This window comes from Magallana gigas, chromosome 5 (genome assembly GCF_963853765.1).
Source record: "Magallana gigas chromosome 5, xbMagGiga1.1, whole genome shotgun sequence".
Taxonomy (NCBI): Eukaryota; Metazoa; Mollusca; class Bivalvia; order Ostreida; family Ostreidae; genus Magallana; species Magallana gigas.
The window spans coordinates 40,722,165-40,744,978 of record NC_088857.1 but is presented as its reverse complement, the minus strand read 5'-3'; the positions used below and the strand labels follow the sequence as shown (position 1 = coordinate 40,744,978).

Here is a 22,814-nt window from a genome sequence, read left to right as displayed (position 1 = left end):
CCATTTGTGTACTATATTAATCTCCTTGAGAAGAAGAGCTTATAAAAAGATACAAAAACTATTCGATTTTTTTAAAGATTAGAATATTTGTACATGTAGTACACTGTTATTATTATTTTTTTTTATCAAATAATAGTTGTAGCCATTGACCCCTCCCCCCCCCCCCCCAAAAAAAAAATATCTGAAAATTAATACTATATAGTGTGAAGGTATATCTGATGGGTAAGTCGTTGATTTCCCAGCCTCCGTAAATAAAATCACGAAATGCAGAAAAGCTGCATTGTAAATTATTTAAGGATAAATTTTCTCGTTCCATACGAACTTTTAAACATATACACACGTTAAGTGACCATCTTACTGTATGTAATTTGATGGAGACAATCAGGAAATAATACATAAAAGTGCACAAGCTTGATATGAATAATCCGATTTATGACATAGCATTCTCAGTCTCGTCTGCTATAGGTACTGGGGCACTAGGGTCATGCTGACTGAGGCGGAATGATGCAACTTACACATGCTGATGTTCTTAGACTTGCAGCGCGGAATAAGAAGAATGCCGAGTTGTCTGTATTTCTCTGTAGATATAGAAAAATGGGGGATATTATTGGAAGCAGATTCAAGTCATCCCCTCGCATTTGATGTTGAAAAAAACCCCATACAAAAACAAAACAAAATCTGACACACGTCAAATGTTGTTCTTGGGACATGAAATCGTTTTCGCCATATATTGTGTAGGTTGTTGTTCAGAGGATATTGCAACTTCTCAAGACGTTCCTGAAAAAAAAACATTATTGGATGTTTCCTTAATTTTCAGTGTCATGATACTTCTTTTTTATGAATACTAACAAATGGATATTGGTTATGCTCAATAAATTATATGATAAAAGATGGGAGTTTTGTGTAGATCTACTTTTCATATATGTCCATGTGTCTATATTTCTACTGTCGAGTGTCCCGTTGTGTTTACTTTGTCCATTTTTTAAAATTTCTTCTGCTATCTATATTCTCGTTTTCATGTGCACATGTACACATGTATAACTGTCTATATGTCTTTTGATGAATGTTTGAATGTTTTTGTCGATACTTTGTTGTCTATACTCCTACTTCGTATATGTTTCTGCTGTCGAATGTCCATTGTCTTCGTTTCTGCTTTCATATGTTGTCTACTGTATAACCCTGTATCACATCTGTCATTATGTTCCAGTCTAATTTCACGTGTCCCGGTGTCTATATTTCTAGTGTAAAATATGTCTCGTTATCTATATTTCTAGTGTAAAATATGTCTCGTTGTCTATATTTCTAGTGTAAAATATGTCTCGTTATCTATATTTCTAGTGTAAAATATGTCTCGTTGTCTATATTTCTAGTGTAAAATATGTCTCGTTATCTATATTTCTAGTGTAAAATATGTCTCGTTGTCTATATTTCTAGTGTAAAATATGTCTCGTTATCTATATTTCTAGTGTAAAATATGTCTCGTTGTCTATATTTCTAGCGTAAAATATGTCTCGTTGTCTATATTTCTAGTGTAAAATATGTCTCGTTGTCTATATTTCTAGTGTAAAATATGTCTCGTTCGATGTCTATATTTCTACTCTCATCTGTCAAGTTGTCTATAATGATTTCCACTTCCATATACATGCATATATGTATCATTTTCTTTAAATTGGAATTATGTTCTAAATTTTGAATTAAACGGGTGGCTGAAAATACAAAATCTACAACAGTTGTCATGTTGTAAATTTGTATTTACTGCCATCCGGTAAATTAAAAATTTACAACATAACATTTCGTTAAATTAGAATTTCTTAATCAACATAACAATGCCAAGAAGTTGAGACGATTTTTTTTAAAGTAGCATGTGAATGGCATTTCAAAAATAGAACGAAACATACTAACACGTGTTGTAGTTTTCAAGGCACGTGTTATAATGAACCAGTTATCTCTTTTTTTTCTTTTTTTGTTTGCTTGTTTGTTGGTTTTTTTAATTTGGCATTGTACATGGATTTGCATGTCCCGTTGTCTCTTTTGCTCATTGTATACCGGCATGTTCTGTTGGCTATATTTCTACGTTCATGACCAGTTGTCAATATTTCTATCATTTTGAGTCTGCTTTCTTAGCCTCTCTATATAGAACCATTTTAATTAGACATTGGACTTTCAGTAGTATTTCTTGCGTCAAAACAAGTTAAAAATGTTTCAAGCGAAATATACACCGACTGCGTGGTCTTACCTCAAAAGCCAGACAAATCTTGTTGATTTCAAAGAGCCATGGCTGAGTGGCCAACAATATAAATAGACAGGCCTACGTCACATTACTGTTTGATACAACTACACAAAGTCCAAGCTCTTGTTAAAATGGTTCTATTTTACCATGTGTTATATTCTCTATATTCTACTACACCCACTATATATAGGCTTGTATTGTAGCTAGAAAAGATATTCGTATGAAAGAATTTCAATTAATGACAAACTTTTTTATTCTCATTTGCGCGCCCTCCTTTTCTTAAAAAGTGCTGTATACAATCGATGTTTTATATTGTACACAAAAAAGATTGATTTCTCTAAATGTCGGTGTTAGAATAATGCATATAAAAATCCAAAGGCCCTAGGTATGTCAAGACCACTTAGAACTGAGCTTGACGTTCAAAAGATTAAATGTTATCACGATATGCTTTGAATTCGCAATTGCTTTTTAAAAAATCTAATCTAGAAACATGTTTCCGATTCTATATGTTCTAATGACTGAATTAGGTCCGCGACTTACTTAATTTTTATTTAAATTAATCCGACAGAATGTATACATAATGATTAATCTTTACGGTGCTTAATTAGGATTCATCAACTTAAAAAGATAACTGTTTCTTTTAATTTTGTTTAACAGATATGGTATATTGAAACATGTGTTTGAATAAAAGGGACTGGAGAGAAACTCCATGAAATGTCAACATTAACTTATCACAGTTTGAATTGCAAACAATTCCCATGGGTGCATCTAGAATTCGAGGGGGTATGGATAAGATTGGAGGGCCTAACAGCCCCCCCCCCCCCCTCGGCAAAAAATATCCCTTGGACCCCCTTGTGAAATTTTTCAGGATCCGCGCGTGATTTCCTTATATATAAAAGGCTCGGTCATACATGCATATGTTGTGTTAAATTAATCAATATCATCACACAGCGACAATGTAAAGAAAACGTACTGACGTCATTAAACTGTTAAAAGTTCAAATGTCCAAGGCCTTTAAAGCTTTTGTTATAATCATGATATTTTTGTATGTGTGCACACACACAGGTTTTGTGCCTATACTCAGATATGCATGACTGATAAACTTTAATTTCAATCAACCGTGCTATACACACTAAAATTATACCGGGCAGCTATAAATTCAAGCTGTAAAGATAAAAAAAATTATATTCATAATTAATGTACTGTGCTATTTGCATATATTAATTTTTTTTTTTTTGGTGTCCAAAATGCAGAACACATCCAGTAGTGCTTTTTTAAAGCCTAAAGATTGCATCATCCAAGGTTTGTGAATGAATTGAGTGTGGAGTGCATAGAGGCACCCCATAGGTGTTTAACGAGAAGCGAATTGAAAGTGGAGGGGGCCAGATTTAACAGTAATTAAATGAATATAAACAGATGTGTGAATAAACACACAAAATTAAAGATACGGGCTTGACTCATTAATATGGAAGAGGTAAAATAAATTTTGTACTTTTGAAAATTATTTTATAAAGAATTATCATATAACATTGCTGTAATAATAATTTTCCATTGGTGTGTGTGGGTTTGTTTTTTTGTTTTTTTTTTTTGGGGGGGGGGGTAAAATTCGATATCCATAAATGTATATATATTGTATTTTCGATCGATCGATCGAGAGAGAGAGAGAGAGAGAGAGAGAGAGAGAGAGTAGGCCTATAAGTAGTGATACTATAGTAAAGTATTAAGAGCTGCTCACGTAAAATATCTAAGTTTACATCATTTTCAACTTAAATACTTCTGTGTGACCTAAGATCTTTATTATAATTGTTGTGATGGAATACAATCGAAAACATTTTCTTTAATTAATTTCAGTGTTATGTTCATATTTGGGGACTTCCAGCATATTTTTTCAGAATGGTGTGCTGATTTTGTGCTTTATACAATGCACTTGGGTTATGTAACTGATAATGAAACATAAACTGTTTCTAAGGTTTTATTATTTACAGAATTGAGCCTAAGCCTTTTTTCGCCTCCTGGTGATGGCGGGAATCGTCACGCGCACGCGTAAGAGGTCTAAACAAATCCCCTACCATGGCGAGCAGCGGACAGAAAGAGCTGTACAAAAAAGGCAAAAATACCAAGCATGACAGCATGAACGAGACAAATGACGATAACGACGATGATGTACAAGTCGATCTTTTGGTAAGTTAGTCAAATTTTGACAGTAATATCATTCCGTTTGCTTTGTTTTTCACGAAACATGATTCCACGTGACACGTGTTTATACAAAATTTGTATACAAAAGATTATTCTATGTGTTTTGGCCTGTCATGTGCTTTGGCGATTTTCCATGTCTGGTTTTAAAGATAAGCGTCAAGTCTTACTACATTGTCAATGTTTGTAAAACTGAATGATTAATCTGTACGAGTTTCTTCCGTATCATTATGAGGCAGTAAAATGTGCCTTTTAGCATAGTGCAGCATGCGTACATCTGTTGTGTATTAGAATACAAGTTTTCCATGAATTTTAGTGTATTTGTCACATTTTATATATTTTTCAATTCCAAAATTCTAAATTTCCATAGATATAACGAAGATTTTGTGCCATTTTTTCTATTGTTTACAACATGTCGTCATCAAATGTGCGATGTGCAGCATGTTACGTCTGCGCCGCAGTCGGAAGTCAAAGGTCATGAGAGTTCAATCTTAATAAAATGATGCCTAGAGCAATGTAACCATTGTAATTTTTAACAATAGAGGGAAGAAAAGAGTATTAGCAACCAATAGAAAAATATCTCAAGAATGAATGAATTAATTAACGATTTCCTTACTTATAAATTATTTATAATTAATCTTCTATTATAAAAAAAATTCAAGAGACAGTAAAAAAGAAAGAATAGTACCATGCATGTACCTTTTTTCCATTATACCAATGATTGCAGTTTCTATATGAACTGATAAATATGTTAGCTGAATGAAAAATCAAATGCCCACTAAATCAAAATTGAAAAATAAGTCATATTTGATATAATTTATGATTATTCCATCTCTTTCTGGAGCATAACCATGTTTACATAAGAATTTGATAAATAAATTCAATTCAATGTCAATGACACATTTTTATTTAACCTCTATGCTTAATAATATTCTGCAAATTAAATTTATGTTACATGTCAATCAACTCGGGGTTAATGTTTAGGTTTAAGACAATGTAATTTGCATATCACTCAAAACTTGAGAAAATATCGAATGTCATCATCATTTTTCTGATTATGATGCTCTGAATACCAAAAAGTCATACGATTTATTAAAAGTTTAGGGGAAAAAAACAAACTCTGGGTCTATTGTGGGTGCTGGAAAGCTATTTATATGAATAGATAACTTTTAATAATTTCATTACTTAAGGCATAAAAAGCTAGGACACATTGTTTAATTTTAATGCATCTGAGTTTTTGGTTTGATATATTAAAACTTTTTTATCACCTTGAAGTGACAAGACTTAATTTTGGCCTTACTAAGCAGGTGCCCTTTAGTAATCTGTATGTCTCAGTTTGGGTAAAAAGTGTGCAGTGATCTTGAACCAAGTTTCTTAGGTCAAATGTCAAGATCATATCAGACCTGTGTAAAATCCTTGACCAGACCTAATTTTTTGTTTCTTTTGGACTTATCTGATTTATATTTCAACTATATGGTGCTTGTTAGAAAAGCAATGTCCTTTAATACAGAAGGGCCCTTGGAGATGGTTGCCGTCTAATAGATGTCTAGTTTATTTTTCACTTTCTGACAGGAAGTGTCCGTATAAATATCATTTTTTGTATAATGAGAGTGTATGTATACCGGTAAATATGAAGATCAACATATTATTTTTGAAAAAATGAAGACAAAGGAAAAAAAGGACCATCCCTTGCATAAGTACATACAGCTGCTGTTTATCTCTTGGAGAGAGGATATGAATCTTAGAAGATGGTACAGAGCAGAATTTGATACATTTCCTGTGGAGGACTTCATTTATTTTGGCTGACAAGATCTGTCCCATCCTCAGGTGCCTGACCAGGTCTGCTGTCATCTCCCTAGCTGGAGTTCCCCCGATACAAATTAGTCCACAAACTTGAGAAGGACATGTACGTGTCATTTACCTGTACAGACTTCCAGTTAATGTTACCTCCCAGCGCCTGCTTGTGGAAGAGGTCTGATGCTGTGGTACGAATAGATGAATTTGAAAAGTTTCATCAAAGAATTGTAGTGAAATTTTTGGTACAACAGAATTACTGGACATCTAGTAGTAAATAAATAAGACACAATATAAATTCATTTTCACAGTTTTTGTTGCTCATTCTTTTGTCCGCTACTATTTAAATTTAGATTACCACATTCACAATGTTATTCGGTGACCTGTTCTGGCAATACAAAGACTTTTCAGGACAAAAACTGATTTGTGTATTCTATGAAAGTGGACAACATAAAGGGAAGTTCTCAGTTTCTGGGGCTTTGACATGGTCACTTAAATTCAAATAAAGGCCCAAATATGCGGGCAACACATTATGTCATAAGCCTCTCCCAGTTTGACTACTGTTGACCAACACAGTCTTTCCCTGTATTTCCAAATTAAGACTTGAAAAACTGCCCCATAGAGATCATTTTTAAATGGCAGATATTTGACCCATTGAGGGTCTTTCATTGAATGCATTCCCAGTCACTAATCATGCTATTTACTATGAGATTAATGTTTTGTTCACACTTGCTTTATTTGAAATAAAAAAAAAAATTGTAGTTCACACAGCTAAAACACATTGATTGTTCATTTGCCTGACTGGATACACTGACATTTGGATTTACAAGGCAAAAAGAAGTTTGGTGTTGATTCCATTCAGTAAATGTCCAGTGCTTGTTATAGGAAAAAGTTTTCTGGATGAGAGGGTATGGTCCGCCCATGTGATGTCAGTTTTTTGAGGTGACATATATATGTTGCTTTTGAGACAGGTGCTCGAGTTCAACCAGGGATTGCTAGCCTAGGAAAGTCTACATTCATTATTTCACCCTGATTTATTTCTTCCATGGGAGTTTAAGTTGATTAAGCTAAACACTAAAGAAATCTAATTAATAAGAAGCTTTGTAACAAATCTTGTAGCTATTTTTTCACAGTGACTGTGTATTACAAGGGACTACTAAAGATTGCCAAGATTCTTGAACTGAATTTTTTATATGCATTTTAATTGCCAAGTTGGACTGTTAGGTATGAAACTGTGATTGAGATCAGACCAGAAGGAATTCTTGGCACAGAGCATAAAAACAAATTGTGTTGAAGAAAATGATGCAATAGACTTCTATATAAAAGCTGTGTTTGTTTTGGTACATTTGTATAGTTTGGTGTTGACAGAAGTTCATAAACAATCGGATCGAATATATATTCCCAGCTGTAACAGATGTTGGACTGATTTGCACTGTGAATAGAAATTGTGTTGTATTGTTGAACATATTTATCAAAAGTTGTCGCCACAATTTTGGCTTAAAAAAATACATTACAAAAATAAAGAATGAGTGACAGGAAAGAGAAAAGGTCTAAAAGTGAAGGTGGAATCCCACCAGGAAATCTGGGTCAGTTTCCCAATGAAAATAACCGTAGCATTCCAGATATAGCTGCCAATGTACCTCTTATGGAGTCCGCGCGGGATGGCCAGGTGAGAAAGGAAAGACAAATCTTGATTTATACCGTACACATCCAAGTTAATGCACATGTTTATAAGATTTGAACTCGAGAGCTTTATATAGTGAAAATTACTACCAGATAAAACATTATAGGTGTAATTTATGGTTTTACAGGTGTTTAGATGAATTTTGATAATTTGTGATTTTACATTTGAATGAAATTTAATAGTTTGTAATTTAAAATGGTTATCAATATACATGAACAGTTTCAATCGTACAAATCGGAGGGTAAATGTCATATAATGTAACATATTATTGACCTAGTAAGGTAGTCGGGCAGTTTACTTTTGACAAGTTTTGTTGCTTGTTTTTCAAATGATAATACTTTTTGCCAGTGCCATATATGTTCAACTGGAGTCAGATTTAATCCTGTAGTGTATTAGTCTTTGGCAAAGATTGTTTGGAATTGGAATTGTGCCCAATGCTAATGTCAACATTCTTAACCTTGAGAATGTATCCTGAGAGTGTTGATTTACTATTACGGTACCAGTGCTGGTCTACAGCAGGGACTAGAGGGAGACTGGCCAACACAATATGCAAATTATGTTTGAAAATGTGATAAATTTCATCTAATTTGCCCCAGTATTAATTTTTGGTGAAATGGTCACATACATTGATTACATTCATAATTTTGTTATTAGAACATTAATAGACTGGAAACATGGGCAGATATCAATCACAGTTATTGATCAGTTGTTCAAAGCAAATAAAAGGGTGATTAGCATCACAAGGTCAAAAGGTGTTGCACCTTTATTTACATCCTCTGAACTGTATTTTTTTTATTTTGTCTGGAGAAGAGTATTCACTATTCATGAATAAAAACAAATTAGATGTGACAAGTTAATATGAGTTATAAGGACTTCGATCATAGTAAAAAAAGTACTGTACACATGCAGACTGTTGATGTGGTTGAGGCATCCGATAAAAGTTAATCAAATTTCTCTTTTTGTCTTTTCAGAGAGGAACGGAGAAGTACCATGAGAAGAGTGAGATGGCTGCTGGAAAGGGCTGGGGGGTCGCATACTACAAGCAGGATTACCCAGAGAGGGACCTCGACGATGATGTGGTAAGAGCCCCCCCCCCCCCCCCCCCCCAACTTCTTTTTTCCACACACACAAATGCACCCACACACATTATTGACAGTATGCAGGAACATGTGCAGTTAAGGTGTGAGCATTTTAAGCATTTAACAATTTTCTAGGTAGTCATTACCAAGGTTTATTTAATAAGGATTTAAACATCTGCGCAGATTAGAAATACTTCTACTTAATCATCTTTAAGAATATTTCAAGATTATCCTGATAAATCCGTATGTGTGTTGACTGGCCCTGGTAAAAACATGAATTTGCAAGGTAAAAGTAATTTCCTATGATCATTTAAAAAAGTCTTGTTGTCAAAGCATTTTTAGCATGTGTTGGTATTATAAAATTAATTACCAGGGGTAATGCCCAAAACAAAAGTCACTTTTAAGAATTTGCAGTTTAAGGACATTGTTTACACAGTACACTGATATCAGGATACTTTTGGTCATTGGCATATTGGCTACAGTGATCCATCATTTAATGTAAATCAGTAAAGAAATGGTAATAAATATAAGTGGTTTAAACACTACACCAAAATAAAGTAATTTACAATCATACAAGTTGCCGGGTAATGCAATTTTTCTTTAACAACACTTTGTCTTTGAAAATTTAAATTTTTCCAGTTTGAAATGTCATATACTTTTACTATTTGGAAAATGAAGTATGGGTAGATATAAACTTACTTAGTACACCTTTATGAAATATAATTTACTCAAAGTCTAAAAATAAATTTCCATAATTTATTTTGCTGAAGATAGTCAATAAATGTCTTTCAGAACCCAAATGACACGCTAGTTCAGGATGTGTCAAGTACAGCTGTTTTGACCCCATTGGATGATGACCTGGTGGGGGAGGTCAAGGAGTTGGAGGATCGTGGAAACTGGACGGGAAGATTTGATTTCCTTATGTCCCTTCTGGGATACTCCGTCGGATTGGGAAATGTTTGGAGGTTTCCATATCTTGCATACAGCAATGGAGGAGGTGCATATTTTAAATGTTATATTCCATAGGTGCCAGTTATGGCCCATGAACCTCTCCTAAGATTGGTAGTTTTAGTTGAATGATGCAAATAGAGGTAAATGTTTTTAAGGAGAAAAATTGATTGAACTTTTTGCCCAAGTACCATTTATCCACAAACAATACATAAACATGCTTTATGGTGTGTGATTAACTTAAATGTTCTGTTAAGTAGGATATTTAAACTAATACATGGACTAATATGAGAAAGTCAAAATTTAAAAATAAAGTTTAGGGTACTTTTTAGATTGGCCCACTTTTGTTGTTTTCCTCAAATGTAGGGTTTTTCATGAACTAATACTTGTATCAACTAGTATTAAGAAGTTACAAAATGTTACGTTTATCGATGAAATTTTAAGGAAAGATTGGCTATTAAGTATTTATAAATGTTAACACAAACATCACAAGGCAGTTATGATTCGAGTGCGATGGATTTTGATTGGCTAAGGCAAAACAAAGTTTTATCATTCTTTAAAGTGGATTAGTTGAAGTAAAAATTAAGTTCATCTTTAGCAACAGCTATATCCAAAAACATATTACATGTACATGCATTTACATTACCGGTAATTATACACATAAATGTAGTTTCCAATGCACTTGTTTACAGTTAAAGAGTTGTATTAAAACATCATCATTTTAATTTATTTGACTATAGTACAAAATAGATATATGTAGTGTTATCACTGGCAAAGACACTGAAAAATGTAAATATTTAGATTTAATTGACACATTTCAGGTGCTTTTGTGTTTCCCTTTGTGCTGATGTTGCTGCTGCTGGGACTTCCCCTTATGTTTCTGGAGCTGGCCCTGGGACAGTATGCAGCACTGGGACCATCAGTCGTGTTTGACAGGCTCTGTCCATTGTTTCATGGTGAATACTTACTTGACCTCGGTAATAGATAGAGTGTCACTGCTGAAATTATCACGAGGGTTCATATTTAAGAATAGAAGATTGATTGATGTGGATTATGTTGTTGAAATTCATGTGTATTGAACTTAATCTTCCATCAAATATTGCATGTAAAAAATATTCTTATAACCTTACACTGACTACGGTAAATTAACTTGTATTTGCGTATGAGAATTTTTTGCATGGTTCCTGAGACTCTAAATGTTGCAAAAAATTGCAAAATTAGTCATTATGCCATTTGAAAAGTATTTCCCAGATATTCTACATCTTGGTCACGAAAACTAGTCACCATGAACCTGTTTATCTGGTATATCTCAAAATAAGGTCGTTGCAAATAAAAGTTGGTTAACAGTATTCTTTGATGTTTGCTTTGTTGTAGTAGCATTCTGGTAAATGGCACATCATTAAGAATTGAAACATGTATTAAAAAGATTTTTCTATTAATGTTTCTAACATGTTGAATTTTTTGCTCCCACAAGCAAGAAGGTCCAATACTGTGAATTCCTAAATAAATATAAGGATTTTATATCCGCGTAAAATCATGAGAAGCACCCCTCGTGGATTAGAAAATCTTGTCATTATTTTCTGAGAGTTGGGAACTCTAAGAAATATTAATAAATGTTCAGCGTTCGCGATTTTACATTCTTGCTGTTTGATACAAAACAGTTGAATCGGGGCAGAATTAAGTACTCACGTAATATAAGGAATTTAGAGAGGTTATCTTATTTAAGTAAGACATGCCTTGCATCTCTCCACAGGTATGGGCTATGGAATGATCAGTGTATCAGGAATTGTATCCCTATACTACACTGTCATCATCGCCTGGTGTATCCTTTACCTCTTCACCTCCTTCACCAGTGAGCTGCCATGGGAAAAGTGCCACCCGGAATGGGCTAGTGAACGTAAGTACAAGATAATTAGAACCTCATATTTCTCAGAGAGGTATTATGTGAAATATTTTTCTGATAAATTAAAAGGGAGATAACTCCCCACAAGTTCTGAAATGAAGAATTATTAACGATCAGTTGTCATAAAAAATGATATTGATAGAGTTTGATGAAAGAACCTTAGATTTTACAACATATGTCTTAATTGGTTTTAGATTGCTATTCCTTCAAGGAGGCAGACCTGTGTCATCAGGTCCCGGGGCAAGTGTACTACAAACAAGTCTGTTATAATGCTACTGTGTCCTTGGAGCGAAATCTCAGCCTACTGGCCCAGAATGTCACCAGACATCCTCCTGCTCAGGATTTCTTTGAGTAAGGAGACATAAGCAATGAAGCATTTAAAGCTGACCTCAGAAATTCAAACTGTATTATGTCATTTACTTCAGTATAATTTGTCTAATACATGTTTTAATGTTAAAAGTGTCTGAAATTGATCGTATTAAGGATGTTTTTTGTTTATTTTAAGGCGCGGTGTTCTGGATCAGTCTAATGGTATTGAAAACATCGGAGTTCCCCAATGGAAAATCGCTTTATGTTTGTTGTGTGCTTGGTTAATGACATTTGGAGCTCTCAGCAGAGGCGTCAAATCTACTGGAAAGGTAGTGTGCTTAAAAAAGTCTTTTTCTATGAAATGTGTCAACATTCTTGAAATATTACCAGTAGTTAAGATTTGCAACTCTTGTATTTTAGATAAAATTTCACAGCTAGTATTAATTTTAAAGGGGCATGGTCACGATTTTGGTCAAAAATTATTTTTCCGATTTTAATATTTACAATGTTTCAGAAAGGCATCTTTAATAAGCAACTGAAATTTGAGTGTCATTCGTTGAGTTATATGCGAGTTACAGAGCTTGAAATTATTTGCTATCTAAACAAGGCGTTTGTTTACATTTTGAACGTTGAAGTAAACATTTTAGTTTTAAACTTAAAACGAATGTGAAAAACGTTAGGAACTGTTTAGCTATGCTTAAAATAAATAAAAAGATAGACAAGTAAGCTGGAACAAGATTTTTACTGGTATTTTGAACCTATGTTAACAAAAACAGGGCACAAGCCTTGTTTACATTACAAAGAATTGTTAGCCCTGTATCTTGCTTATAACTCTACAAATGACTCTCAAATTTTATTTTATTATTAGAAATGCATTTCTAAAGTATTGTAAATAATAAAAACATGAAAAAAGAATTTGACCAAAATTGTGACCATGCCCCTTTAAGAAAATTGAAACATTATGCTGCACTACAGTACACATCACTGATATGACCAAAATGTTGATGTTTCATGCAAACATCATATTATTACAGTAAACTGCATTTTATGCAGAGCTTTCGTTTAAAATATATGCATTCCTAACAATTTCTATGAAAGAAATTCAGAATTGAAAATAAACATTGAAAAAGATTTTGACTCTGAGTAAGGAAACGAATACCGTGTGTCCGCTAATGTGTCATCTCTGTGTACTTTGTAGGTGGTCTACTTCACAGCCCTGTTCCCCTACGTAGTGCTGGTTATTCTTTTTTTCCGTGGAGTTACCCTTCCTGGAGCAGCAGACGGCATCATCTATTACCTTACCCCTCGTTTTGACAAGCTTGGAGAAGCAAAGGTAAATACAAATCTTATTTGATTAGCATGTACTGAAAAGTTCATAGCTAAAGGATATTTTACTATTAACTTTTAAGTTATATTTAAGAGTGTTATTATTATATTGATATTATTCTGATAGAAGGACTGAGAATAGTGGAGTAACAGTATACTTTGATATAGGTGTGGTCAGATGCTGCTGCTCAGATCTTCTTTGCCCTCAGTCCAGCATGGGGTGGTCTTATTACACTGTCTAGTTACAATCAGTTTCACAACAACTGCTTCAAGTAAGTACTTACCCAAGATATATCAGCTCCTAGGTAGATCTGTCAAATAACCTTTGTCGACTCAAGCAATTGTCTCACCTTTTAAGAAAGACAGATCCAAGCCTCCTTTTGGATCAGCTGATCATGGAGCACTTGGTTTTGATGAGTTGTATAGTATTCAGTGTAACTTTAAGGTACATGATTCTCTTTGACAGAGACTCCTTGATTGTGGGTATTGGAAACATCTGCACCAGTATATTTGCTGGCTTTGTCATCTTCTCCATCATTGGTTACCTTGCTCATGACCTTCAGATGCCTATTGACAAAGTTGTGGATCAAGGTTTGTTTTTCAGTTATATGACACCCCCTGAAAGCTAAAACTGAGAGACAAACAGGAATCACTTAGTCTGTTCTTCAGTCCTGTATTCCATGCAAATTTGTTTAGACCCTATGCTTGTAATGGAGAGTCATTGAGAGTTCCTACTTCACTCAAAAATAAACTTATGACCTAAAGCCTAAAGGTCTGTCTTGTCCTTTGCCTTATGTTATTGAAAAAGGTCACTAGTAGAAAAAGTGATGTTTGGTCCATAATTTTCCTATAGAGATATGTTCGATATTCATACGTCACATAGTGTTCATGTATGCTTATGACCCTAATGTGGAAAAGTTCAATGCCTCTTTTAAAAAGTGTGATTCCTGCCTGTCTTGCATATATTTTATAATTAGTGATAATGATTGTAAAGCTAATGCATGACATGACAGTGCAAATCCAGTGGATATGAGTACATGTACATATAGATTCTCTTTGCAGAGTGTATCATATTGTTAAGTGTAGATGTTATTTTTTGTCTAAATCTCTATATTTTGGTTTTAAAAAGATAAAGTTAAATCAATGATTATTAACTTTAGGTGCTGGTTTGGCCTTCATTGTGTACCCTGATGTTGTGACCAGGCTCCCTATCTCACCATTGTGGTCTATTTTGTTTTTTGTGATGATGATCACATTAGGAATGGGAAGTGAGGTGAGAATCATGTTTTATCAATTATGATTTTTTTGGCATGGGAGTTTAAAAATGAAAATCTTTGTTATGATGAATATTTAACACTCACATTGCTTGAAGCATGTATAAGCATTCATATTTTTGGGGTACAAATAGCAAAAGGAAATCTTTACTTTTGCCTACAGTTTGCTTTGCTGGAGACAATGATGACTGCAGTACAAGATACCTTCCCCCAGCTGAGAGCTAAGAAAACCTATGTTGTGGCAGTGGTATGCCTTATTGGTTTCCTTGGAGGTCTCTCTGTAACTTGCAATGTGAGTACTCTGGTGGACTGCATCATAGTGTTACAATTTTAAGTTGAGCAGCTGCATCAATTTGTATATTTGGTTGTTGTAGGGAGGCATGTATATTCTCCAGCTTATGGATAATTATGTGTCCAGTTGGTCAGTTTTCTTGATGGCAGGTTTGGAAAGTGTAACCATTGGATGGATATATGGTGAGCTAAATTTTAAAAAGAAAAGTATACTTAAACTGAAAAAGAAAAGGAATTTTGTACATATGATGAGAAAGATACCTCTATTCTGTATATATGGAGTTGATGATTATCAGATGATATTTTTCAATTTTGACCAGGTGGGGATAGATTCATCAGCGACATTGAAATGATGATTGGAGTCAGAGGAAATGCTTTCCACAATTTTTTCAAATTATTTTGGAAATTCCTTTCACCCATGACTCTTGCAGTATGTATAATTTACTTTGTTCAATGTTTTTAATGTGTTCATTTTATACAATGTTGTTATTGTATAATATGATAAATGTTACAGTGGATTTCACTTTTATAAAAACTGATAGTCAATTTGTCGGAGAAAAATTATCAGATTAATCAATTATTAGATTAACTGGTTTAGTGTCATTTTATGTAATGTTGGTGAAAAAAATGATGCCATGTCTTGGGAAGCTCACTAATCTTTCATTACATATGTTTTTCCTTAAAATTGAAACATCAAGAGGACTTTGTCCTTTTTAGCTCACCGAGACGAAGTCAAGGAGAGCTTATGCTATACCCTCGGCGTCGGCGTCGGCGTCCGGACCTGGTTAAAGTTTTTGTTGCAGGTCCTGTATCTAAGCTATTATTTGTCCTATCTTCACCAAACTTGCATGGATGATGCATCTGGACCTACTTATGGACTTGAAAGACTTGGATGCTGAATCTGGGTCCTAAATTTCAGATGCTGGAGGAGGTTAAGGTTGTTGGACCAGGTTAAAGTTTTTGTTGCAGGTGCCCTTTGATAGCAATATCTTAGTTACTGCTGGTCCGTACTTCACCAAACTTGCATGGATGGTGTGCCTTATGATACTGATGCACCAGACAGGCTTGAGTGCTGAATCTGAGCTATAGGTTTCGGATGCTGGAGGAGGTTAAGGTTTTTGGAGCAGGTTAAAGTTTTTGTTGCGGGTGCCCATTGATAGCAATATCTAAGTTACTACTGGTCCTAACTTCATCAAACTTGTATGGATGATGCGTCTTATGATACTGATGCACCTGACAAGCTTGAATGCTGAATCTGAGCAATAGGTTTCGGATGCTGGAAGAGGTTAAGGTTTTTAGAGCTGGTTAAAGTTTTTGTTGCAGGTGCCCTCTGATGATTATATCTTAGTTACTACTGGTCCTAACTTCACCAAACTTGTATGGATGGTGCGTCTTATGATACTGATGCACCTGACAAGCTTGAATGCTGAATCTGAGCAATAGGTTTCGGATGCTGGAAGAGGTTAAGGTTTTTAGAGCTGGTTAAAGTTTTTGTTGCAGGTGCCCTCTGATGATTATATCTTAGTTACTACTGGTCCTAACTTCACCAAACTTGTATGGATGGTGCGTCTTATGATACTGATGCACCTGACAAGCTTGAATGCTGAATCTGAGCAATAGGTTTCGGATGCTGGAGGAGGTTAAGGTTTTAAGAGCTGGTTAAATAAAGTTTTTGAAACAGGTGCCCTCTGATGATGATATCTTAGTTATTACTTGTCCTTACTTCACCAGACTTCCATGGATGGTGTGTCTTATGATACTGATGCACCTGACAGGCTTGGATGCTGAGTCTGGTTTCGGATGCTGGATAAAGTTAAGTTTTTAGGAACAGGTCACATGTTTTATAGATGATAGTACTATTTCAAACTTGCATAGTTGATTTAACTGTAATATGAATGAATCGCAGAGGTAGCTTCAGATGCAGAGCTTGATCTCCATTATCAAGGATGCTAAAAAAGAAATCTTAGTTATTACAGGTCCTAACTTCACCAAACTTGAATGGATGGTGTGTCTTATGATACAGATGCACCTGACAGGCATGGATGCTGAATCTGAGCCATAGGTTGCGGATGCTGGAGGAAGTTAAGGTTTTAATTGCTAGTGCCCTCTGATGATGATATCTTAGTTATTACTGGTCCAAACTTCACCAAACTTGCATGGATGATGCGTCTTATGATACCAATGCACCTGATGGGCTTGAATGCTGAATCTGAGCCATAGGTTTCGGATGCTGGATGAGGTTTAGTTTTTTGGAACAGGTCACATGTTTTATAGATGATAGCTTGCATAGTTGATTTAACTTTATTATAAATTAAATGCAGAGGTTGCTTCAAATGCAGAGCCTGATCTCCATTATCAAGGATGCTAAAGAAATCTCCTACCTCACTCAAACCAGCTCGATAGATAGATGTGTTTGTTGATAAATGATATAACATGATTCCTATGATATAGTATTGTATGATATGAAACAATATTGTTTGATATGATACAATATGATATCTTATGTTATATTATAAAAAGTTATACGATAAGATATGATATTGTATCAATTTTTTTGATATTTTATATGATATTGTATCATGATATTGTTATGTATAGTATTGTATATTATGATACAATATTGTATAATATTATATTGTATTTTTAATTTATTATTTTATCACATGATACAATTACATAAGATATTGCAAAATATTATGTTGTATCCTATGATACAATATTGTATATTCTATAATTACAATATTGTATGATATGATATTGGTTTCAGTAATATAGAATTATATCACATGAAATTGTATAATATGATATTGTAATATTATATAATATTGTATCATACGATATTGTATAATATGATATTGGTTTATATGATATATTATCATATCACATGAAATTGTATTATATGATATTGTAATATATATTATTGTGTCATATGATACAATATGTATAATATAATAATGTATTTTTAAATTATAATATTTTACTTTATCACATTATATTGTATCATTTGATAAGATACAATGTTGGAATCAAATTATATTGTATTATATGATATAATATCATATAATGTATCAAATATGTTTCAGTGTCATTCAATACAATATCATACTATATTATACAATATAATATCATGTTTCAATGTTATGTTGTATTATGTAATATGATATTGTAATATAATACTATATTGTATTATATTTTATGATATTGTATTATGTGATCAAATACAATAAGGTATAACACAATACAATGTCATATCATACGTTACAATATCATATCTCATTATTGTTTATTACGGTATTTTATTGTATTATATGATATATATTATAAATATGACATGATGCAATATTTCATTTTATATCATTGTATTGATTAACATATGAACATATGATTATCATAAAAAATTTTATCAGATGATATACGATATTTTGTCAAAACAGAATCCATGAATATCCATGATCATAAAGTATGATTTTCATATAAAATGATAAAGGTGGTCTTATGAAGGTGATGTCTCATAAGGGTGATGCTCCGTCTCGGTGAGCTTAGTAATCTATGATTACCTATGTTTTATATTGACTAACCCTCCAGCATTCCTCACTTTTTTCAGTTCGTATTCGTTTTCAACTTGATTCAATACAAGCCTCTGGAGTTTGGAGATTATATTTATCCGATGTGGTCTAATGGGATAGGATGGATTCTGTCTTTAGTTCCCATTATCTTTATCTCAACTATTGCCATTACTAAGATTTTGAAAGGACCCAAAGAGATGTCTATCATGGAGGTAATTTTTAGTAAACATCTACTACATGTAAGCATTGTGTGTAGAGCACAAATTCAACTTACAATCATTAAAAAGTGGGAAAATATTAAATTATACTTAAATTTATCAACTTTTTTACATATGGGTAGTTGTTTCCAGATACAGATAGCATTTTGGGTATGAAAATTTATTATTAAAATGATTTCTTAATGAATTAAATTTAATTAGTGCCTTCTATACATGGTGCTTTATTGTATATTTCCGACAATGATGCAACTTAATGTTTAACTATGACATTTATGATATGTACTGCATATGTACCCATTTGTTGATAAATAAAAATTTATTTAATTTTTTACAGAGAGTAAGGTTCCTGTTGAAGCCATCCCAGTCCTGGGGCCCCGCCCACAAAGTTCCAACCTTTGACATCAGTGAACCAGACGATGGAATCATTTCCAACCCCAACTTCAGCGGCACCGTTATACCAAACTTTGATTCTAGAGACCCAAAAGTGTGAGTTATCAACAGTTTGAACAGGGGAACTTCATGTTATGTTGAAAAGATCAGGGGTAAAGATCTGGTTAATTACATGTTTTATTTAAAAGTGTAATGCAGTGCACCATTTGCTCAGCCTCAAAGATGTTAATGTTTTCAATGCAATGTCTGTTGTTGTGTGGTTTGACTGTTATTTTTTTAAGCCCTTTTTATGGGAGTGTTGAAATTTTACAAAATGCTTAAGTTTTTAATCCAAATTACGGTACCCTGAAAGGGAATTTTTAGTTGTAAATAAAATGTTTACAAATTTGTTCATAAATGGTGATATAAGTGATGTTTTATTTCTTCTTTTTTAAGATTTTAGGTTTTGTTTTCTGCTTATATTATGTCACAGTTTTTGAAACTTCTGAGTATAGAAATGCTTTATGATAGAATAGCTTTTGATGTCTGTTACACTTACTGTGTAACTGGAAATGTTTTAATTCATCCATGTGTTGCGAGTTTTATTATTGTCCATTGTTTTGTTTATTGATCTGATCATGACTATTGAAGGAAAAAAAACAATATAACTACATTGTATATAATTTCCATGTTGTCTGCAACATGTGTTGTACATGTAGATGAAGTTTTAGACCTTGTCAGCATTTAAGTTTGTAATTATTCATTGTTCAATATGACAAACATACATTGCATTGGGCAGCATTTTAATAGTTTTGTTGAAAAAAATCTCAGCTGTTTTTTATGTGACAAAGTTTTACAATATAAGTTTTATATTGATGCATTTTTTAAAAAAATACATGTATGTCCAATTTACATTACTCTGTTGGTAGTTAGTGTTCATAAAAAATATCAGTTTGGAAACTGTTGACATTCAGTTTATGCAACAAATGCCTATTTTGTTTCTTTTAACCATGAATTGTTATGATTATGTACTTCAAATATACATTTTTTGTTGATGTCAGTTTAGTGCTTTTAATTTACACTGATATAAATTTTAGAAAAGTGCTGTCCAGTTTACATGTAATTTGGTTTAGAAAGGGCTGCTATTTTATTCTCTTTTTTTGGGAAATTTTTTCTTGCCTTTTTTTTTTTTGTGAAACAAATTTAATTTGCGGTAGCTCTGTTAAAGTCTTAGCTTTTTGGTGCCAAAGGAAAAACAAAGTGCTGTCTGCTTTATTGTTTTAATTTCATATACATTTTGGTTAAAGTTTCATAATTTCCAGCAAAAGATAACATGCAGTTGCATATTAGAAAATGGAAGCATATTTATTACTGTGAGATATCAGTAGTGTCACTGCATAATTACATCAGTTATATCAGTTTGTTGTTCATGTATTAATTTCTATATTCAGTGGAAAGTAGCTTGAACAAGTTTTTGTTGTTGTGTGGTGAGAGCTTACTCTTTATTTTGCATAATTTACATGTTTGATGGTAGAATCTCATGGATATTTAGTTTTAGTTTTATGGATAGTTGCACTGTATTCTTGATGCCAGAAGTTAAAATACATTCATTCATGTGTATAGTGATTTCTGCTGAAAACAATGATAATGAAAGTTTAATAGAAAGTATTAATAGATTTTCAAAAAGACTTTAATTTCATTCTGGATTATATGGATCTCATACTTGCATACATTTACAAATCCATTTTATTTACTTCCTGATGGATTTCTGTATGCATGATGTTACACAAAATGCGTGCTCATGTAGGTTTTATAAGCTTATTTGATTGATAATGAATTTTAAAAAAGCCCTAATTGTATGAAAGTAAAAGGCAATTAGATTTTTAATCAAATCAGTACATTCCGATAAACATATTAAAGTTGCCAAATGTCAGCTGTTAATAGTTGACGTGTGTTGTGGATATCCAAATCCTTGAATTCATTCCAGTAGTTTATATACATGTAACAGTGATTCACTGTTCTTCCTTCAGATCATATAAAGCTTTTGTAAGATAATCCAAAATGTGTCATCCAAAATTAGATTGGACATTTCTTTTGTTTGAGGGTAAAAGAATCAATATTCAAAGTTTCAATTTTATATTCATTATAAATGTTTTTATTCATGACCCATCATATTGATATCATACAATCCTTCTCAACCCCCATCTTCTTGTGGAATGCCTTGTGTGACAAACATCCTGAGCAGGGATTTGGATGACTGTTCTCTAGTGCTAGCTGAAAAAGTGCTTCCTTTCTTCAGGTATATGAGTCATAATGATCCAGTGTGAATAAATCAACACTAATTAAAGCCATTTGTTACACTAACATTCTATCATAGGACTAGTCATATTTATATACATTGTATAAACAGTATACATGTAGAACATTCAAACCTCATAAATTCACAGTTTCAACTTTGTTGCATCTGTTGAGTTTCAATTTGATCTGTGTCAGAACTTTTGATATATTCACCCAGTCTCAATATTGAGGACGTGATAAGTTGAACAAATGGTGAATTAATACGTGTGTAGTGTTGTGTTCACACTTGACTTGGACATTTGTGGTATATCCATACAAGAAGTGAATAATGATCGAGTAATATTATTCCTCAGTTTTATAAAACTCTGAAGTGGCATTTTTTTGTACGTCCTGTATAAACATGTATAATGGAACTATTATAGACATGTTGGAGGATGAACCTCATTCATTTCTTGTAAATAATGGTGATGGTTTAGTGATCTGATATTTTTGTCATTGTAGCCTCTATATAATGTAGGAACTAGTTGACTGCCCTTTGTTTGATGATTTCTACATATGCATACATTTGGGTTGATTTTTTGTGTGTGTGACTTTTTTGAATTTAAAGATCTATTTGTACTTTTTCTTATTCTAAAAGTAATAATGCGTTTAACTTTAATGTTAATGATTTCTGTGTGTTTTTCAAGAGCACAAAATTGTAAAGAAAGATACTTCACAATTAAATTACAAATTCTGATTTGTTTTTTTTTGTTTTTTTTTTTCACCAAGTCATTAGATCAAGAAAGTCAGACTTCTCTACCACAGATGTTTTGAGGTTGGCATCATTTTCTTGTGTTAATTAACTTTCAATATTCATAACGATACAAGCTAAAGTGCAGTCATTGTGAAAGTGGCTTTGAGTTTGATATTAATCAAGAACCATGCCAAATTTTCAGCTGAAAGAATCCTGCTTCATATTATCGATTGCTGACCGCCGCAGAAGTTGGAGTTAGTTTTTACCCCCTTACATTATAAGTTGACGATAATCGAAAAAGTTCTACATTTGGAACAAAAATTTACGCGCTTTAATTAACGCCAAATTACGTTCGAATAGCAAAAGTAAAGAATGTGCGTTGTCGTGCAAATGTTACACGGTTTTATAGCGTAACTTTCTTTTTTTTTTATAGCGAAGTAGTCTCAGTATTATTCAAGTTTACTTCAATAAAAGAAGACGGATCGTAATGCTCCAAAATGGTCTTCTGCATGTTAACAAGTACAAACATATTGAAAATATTTCCTAATCCATGCTTAATGCACGTACTACGAAATGTTTAGTGATATCGACATATACGC

The 22,814-nt window shown here is 33.1% G+C and overlaps 1 protein-coding gene across 2 annotated transcripts; it reads left to right on the top strand.

Annotated features, from left to right (window-relative positions):
• Positions 1-4,222: 4,222 nt before the first annotated feature.
• On the top strand, positions 4,223-22,218 carry LOC105347527 (sodium- and chloride-dependent glycine transporter 1). Of its 2 annotated transcripts, none has more exons than XM_034462491.2 (16): positions 4,223-4,411; positions 8,873-8,980; positions 9,773-9,977; positions 10,750-10,884; positions 11,682-11,825; positions 12,026-12,182; positions 12,337-12,469; positions 13,339-13,473; positions 13,635-13,738; positions 13,933-14,057; positions 14,627-14,739; positions 14,904-15,032; positions 15,115-15,214; positions 15,352-15,461; positions 18,636-18,809; positions 19,150-22,218. In XM_034462491.2, the coding sequence occupies exons 1-16, from the start codon at positions 4,301-4,303 to the stop codon at positions 19,303-19,305; spliced, it is 2,139 nt and encodes a 712-aa protein (XP_034318382.2). In that variant the 5' UTR covers positions 4,223-4,300; the 3' UTR covers positions 19,306-22,218. The 2 variants fall into 2 exon arrangements, with proteins under 2 accessions (XP_034318382.2, XP_034318381.2); XM_034462490.2 differs by lacking the exon at positions 4,223-4,411 and adding an exon at positions 6,999-7,886.
• Positions 22,219-22,814: the final 596 nt, after the last annotated feature.

Coding starts and splice junctions, on each gene's coding strand:
- LOC105347527 (XM_034462490.2), top strand. CDS start 7,743: ATGAGTGACAGGAAAGAGAAAAGGTCTAAAAGTGAAGGTGGAATCCCA. Junction 15,033..15,114: donor GTCTCTCTGTAACTTGCAAT/GTGAGTACTCTG, acceptor TGGTTGTTGTAG/GGAGGCATGTATATTCTCCA. Junction 15,462..18,635: donor TTTCACCCATGACTCTTGCA/GTATGTATAATT, acceptor CACTTTTTTCAG/TTCGTATTCGTTTTCAACTT.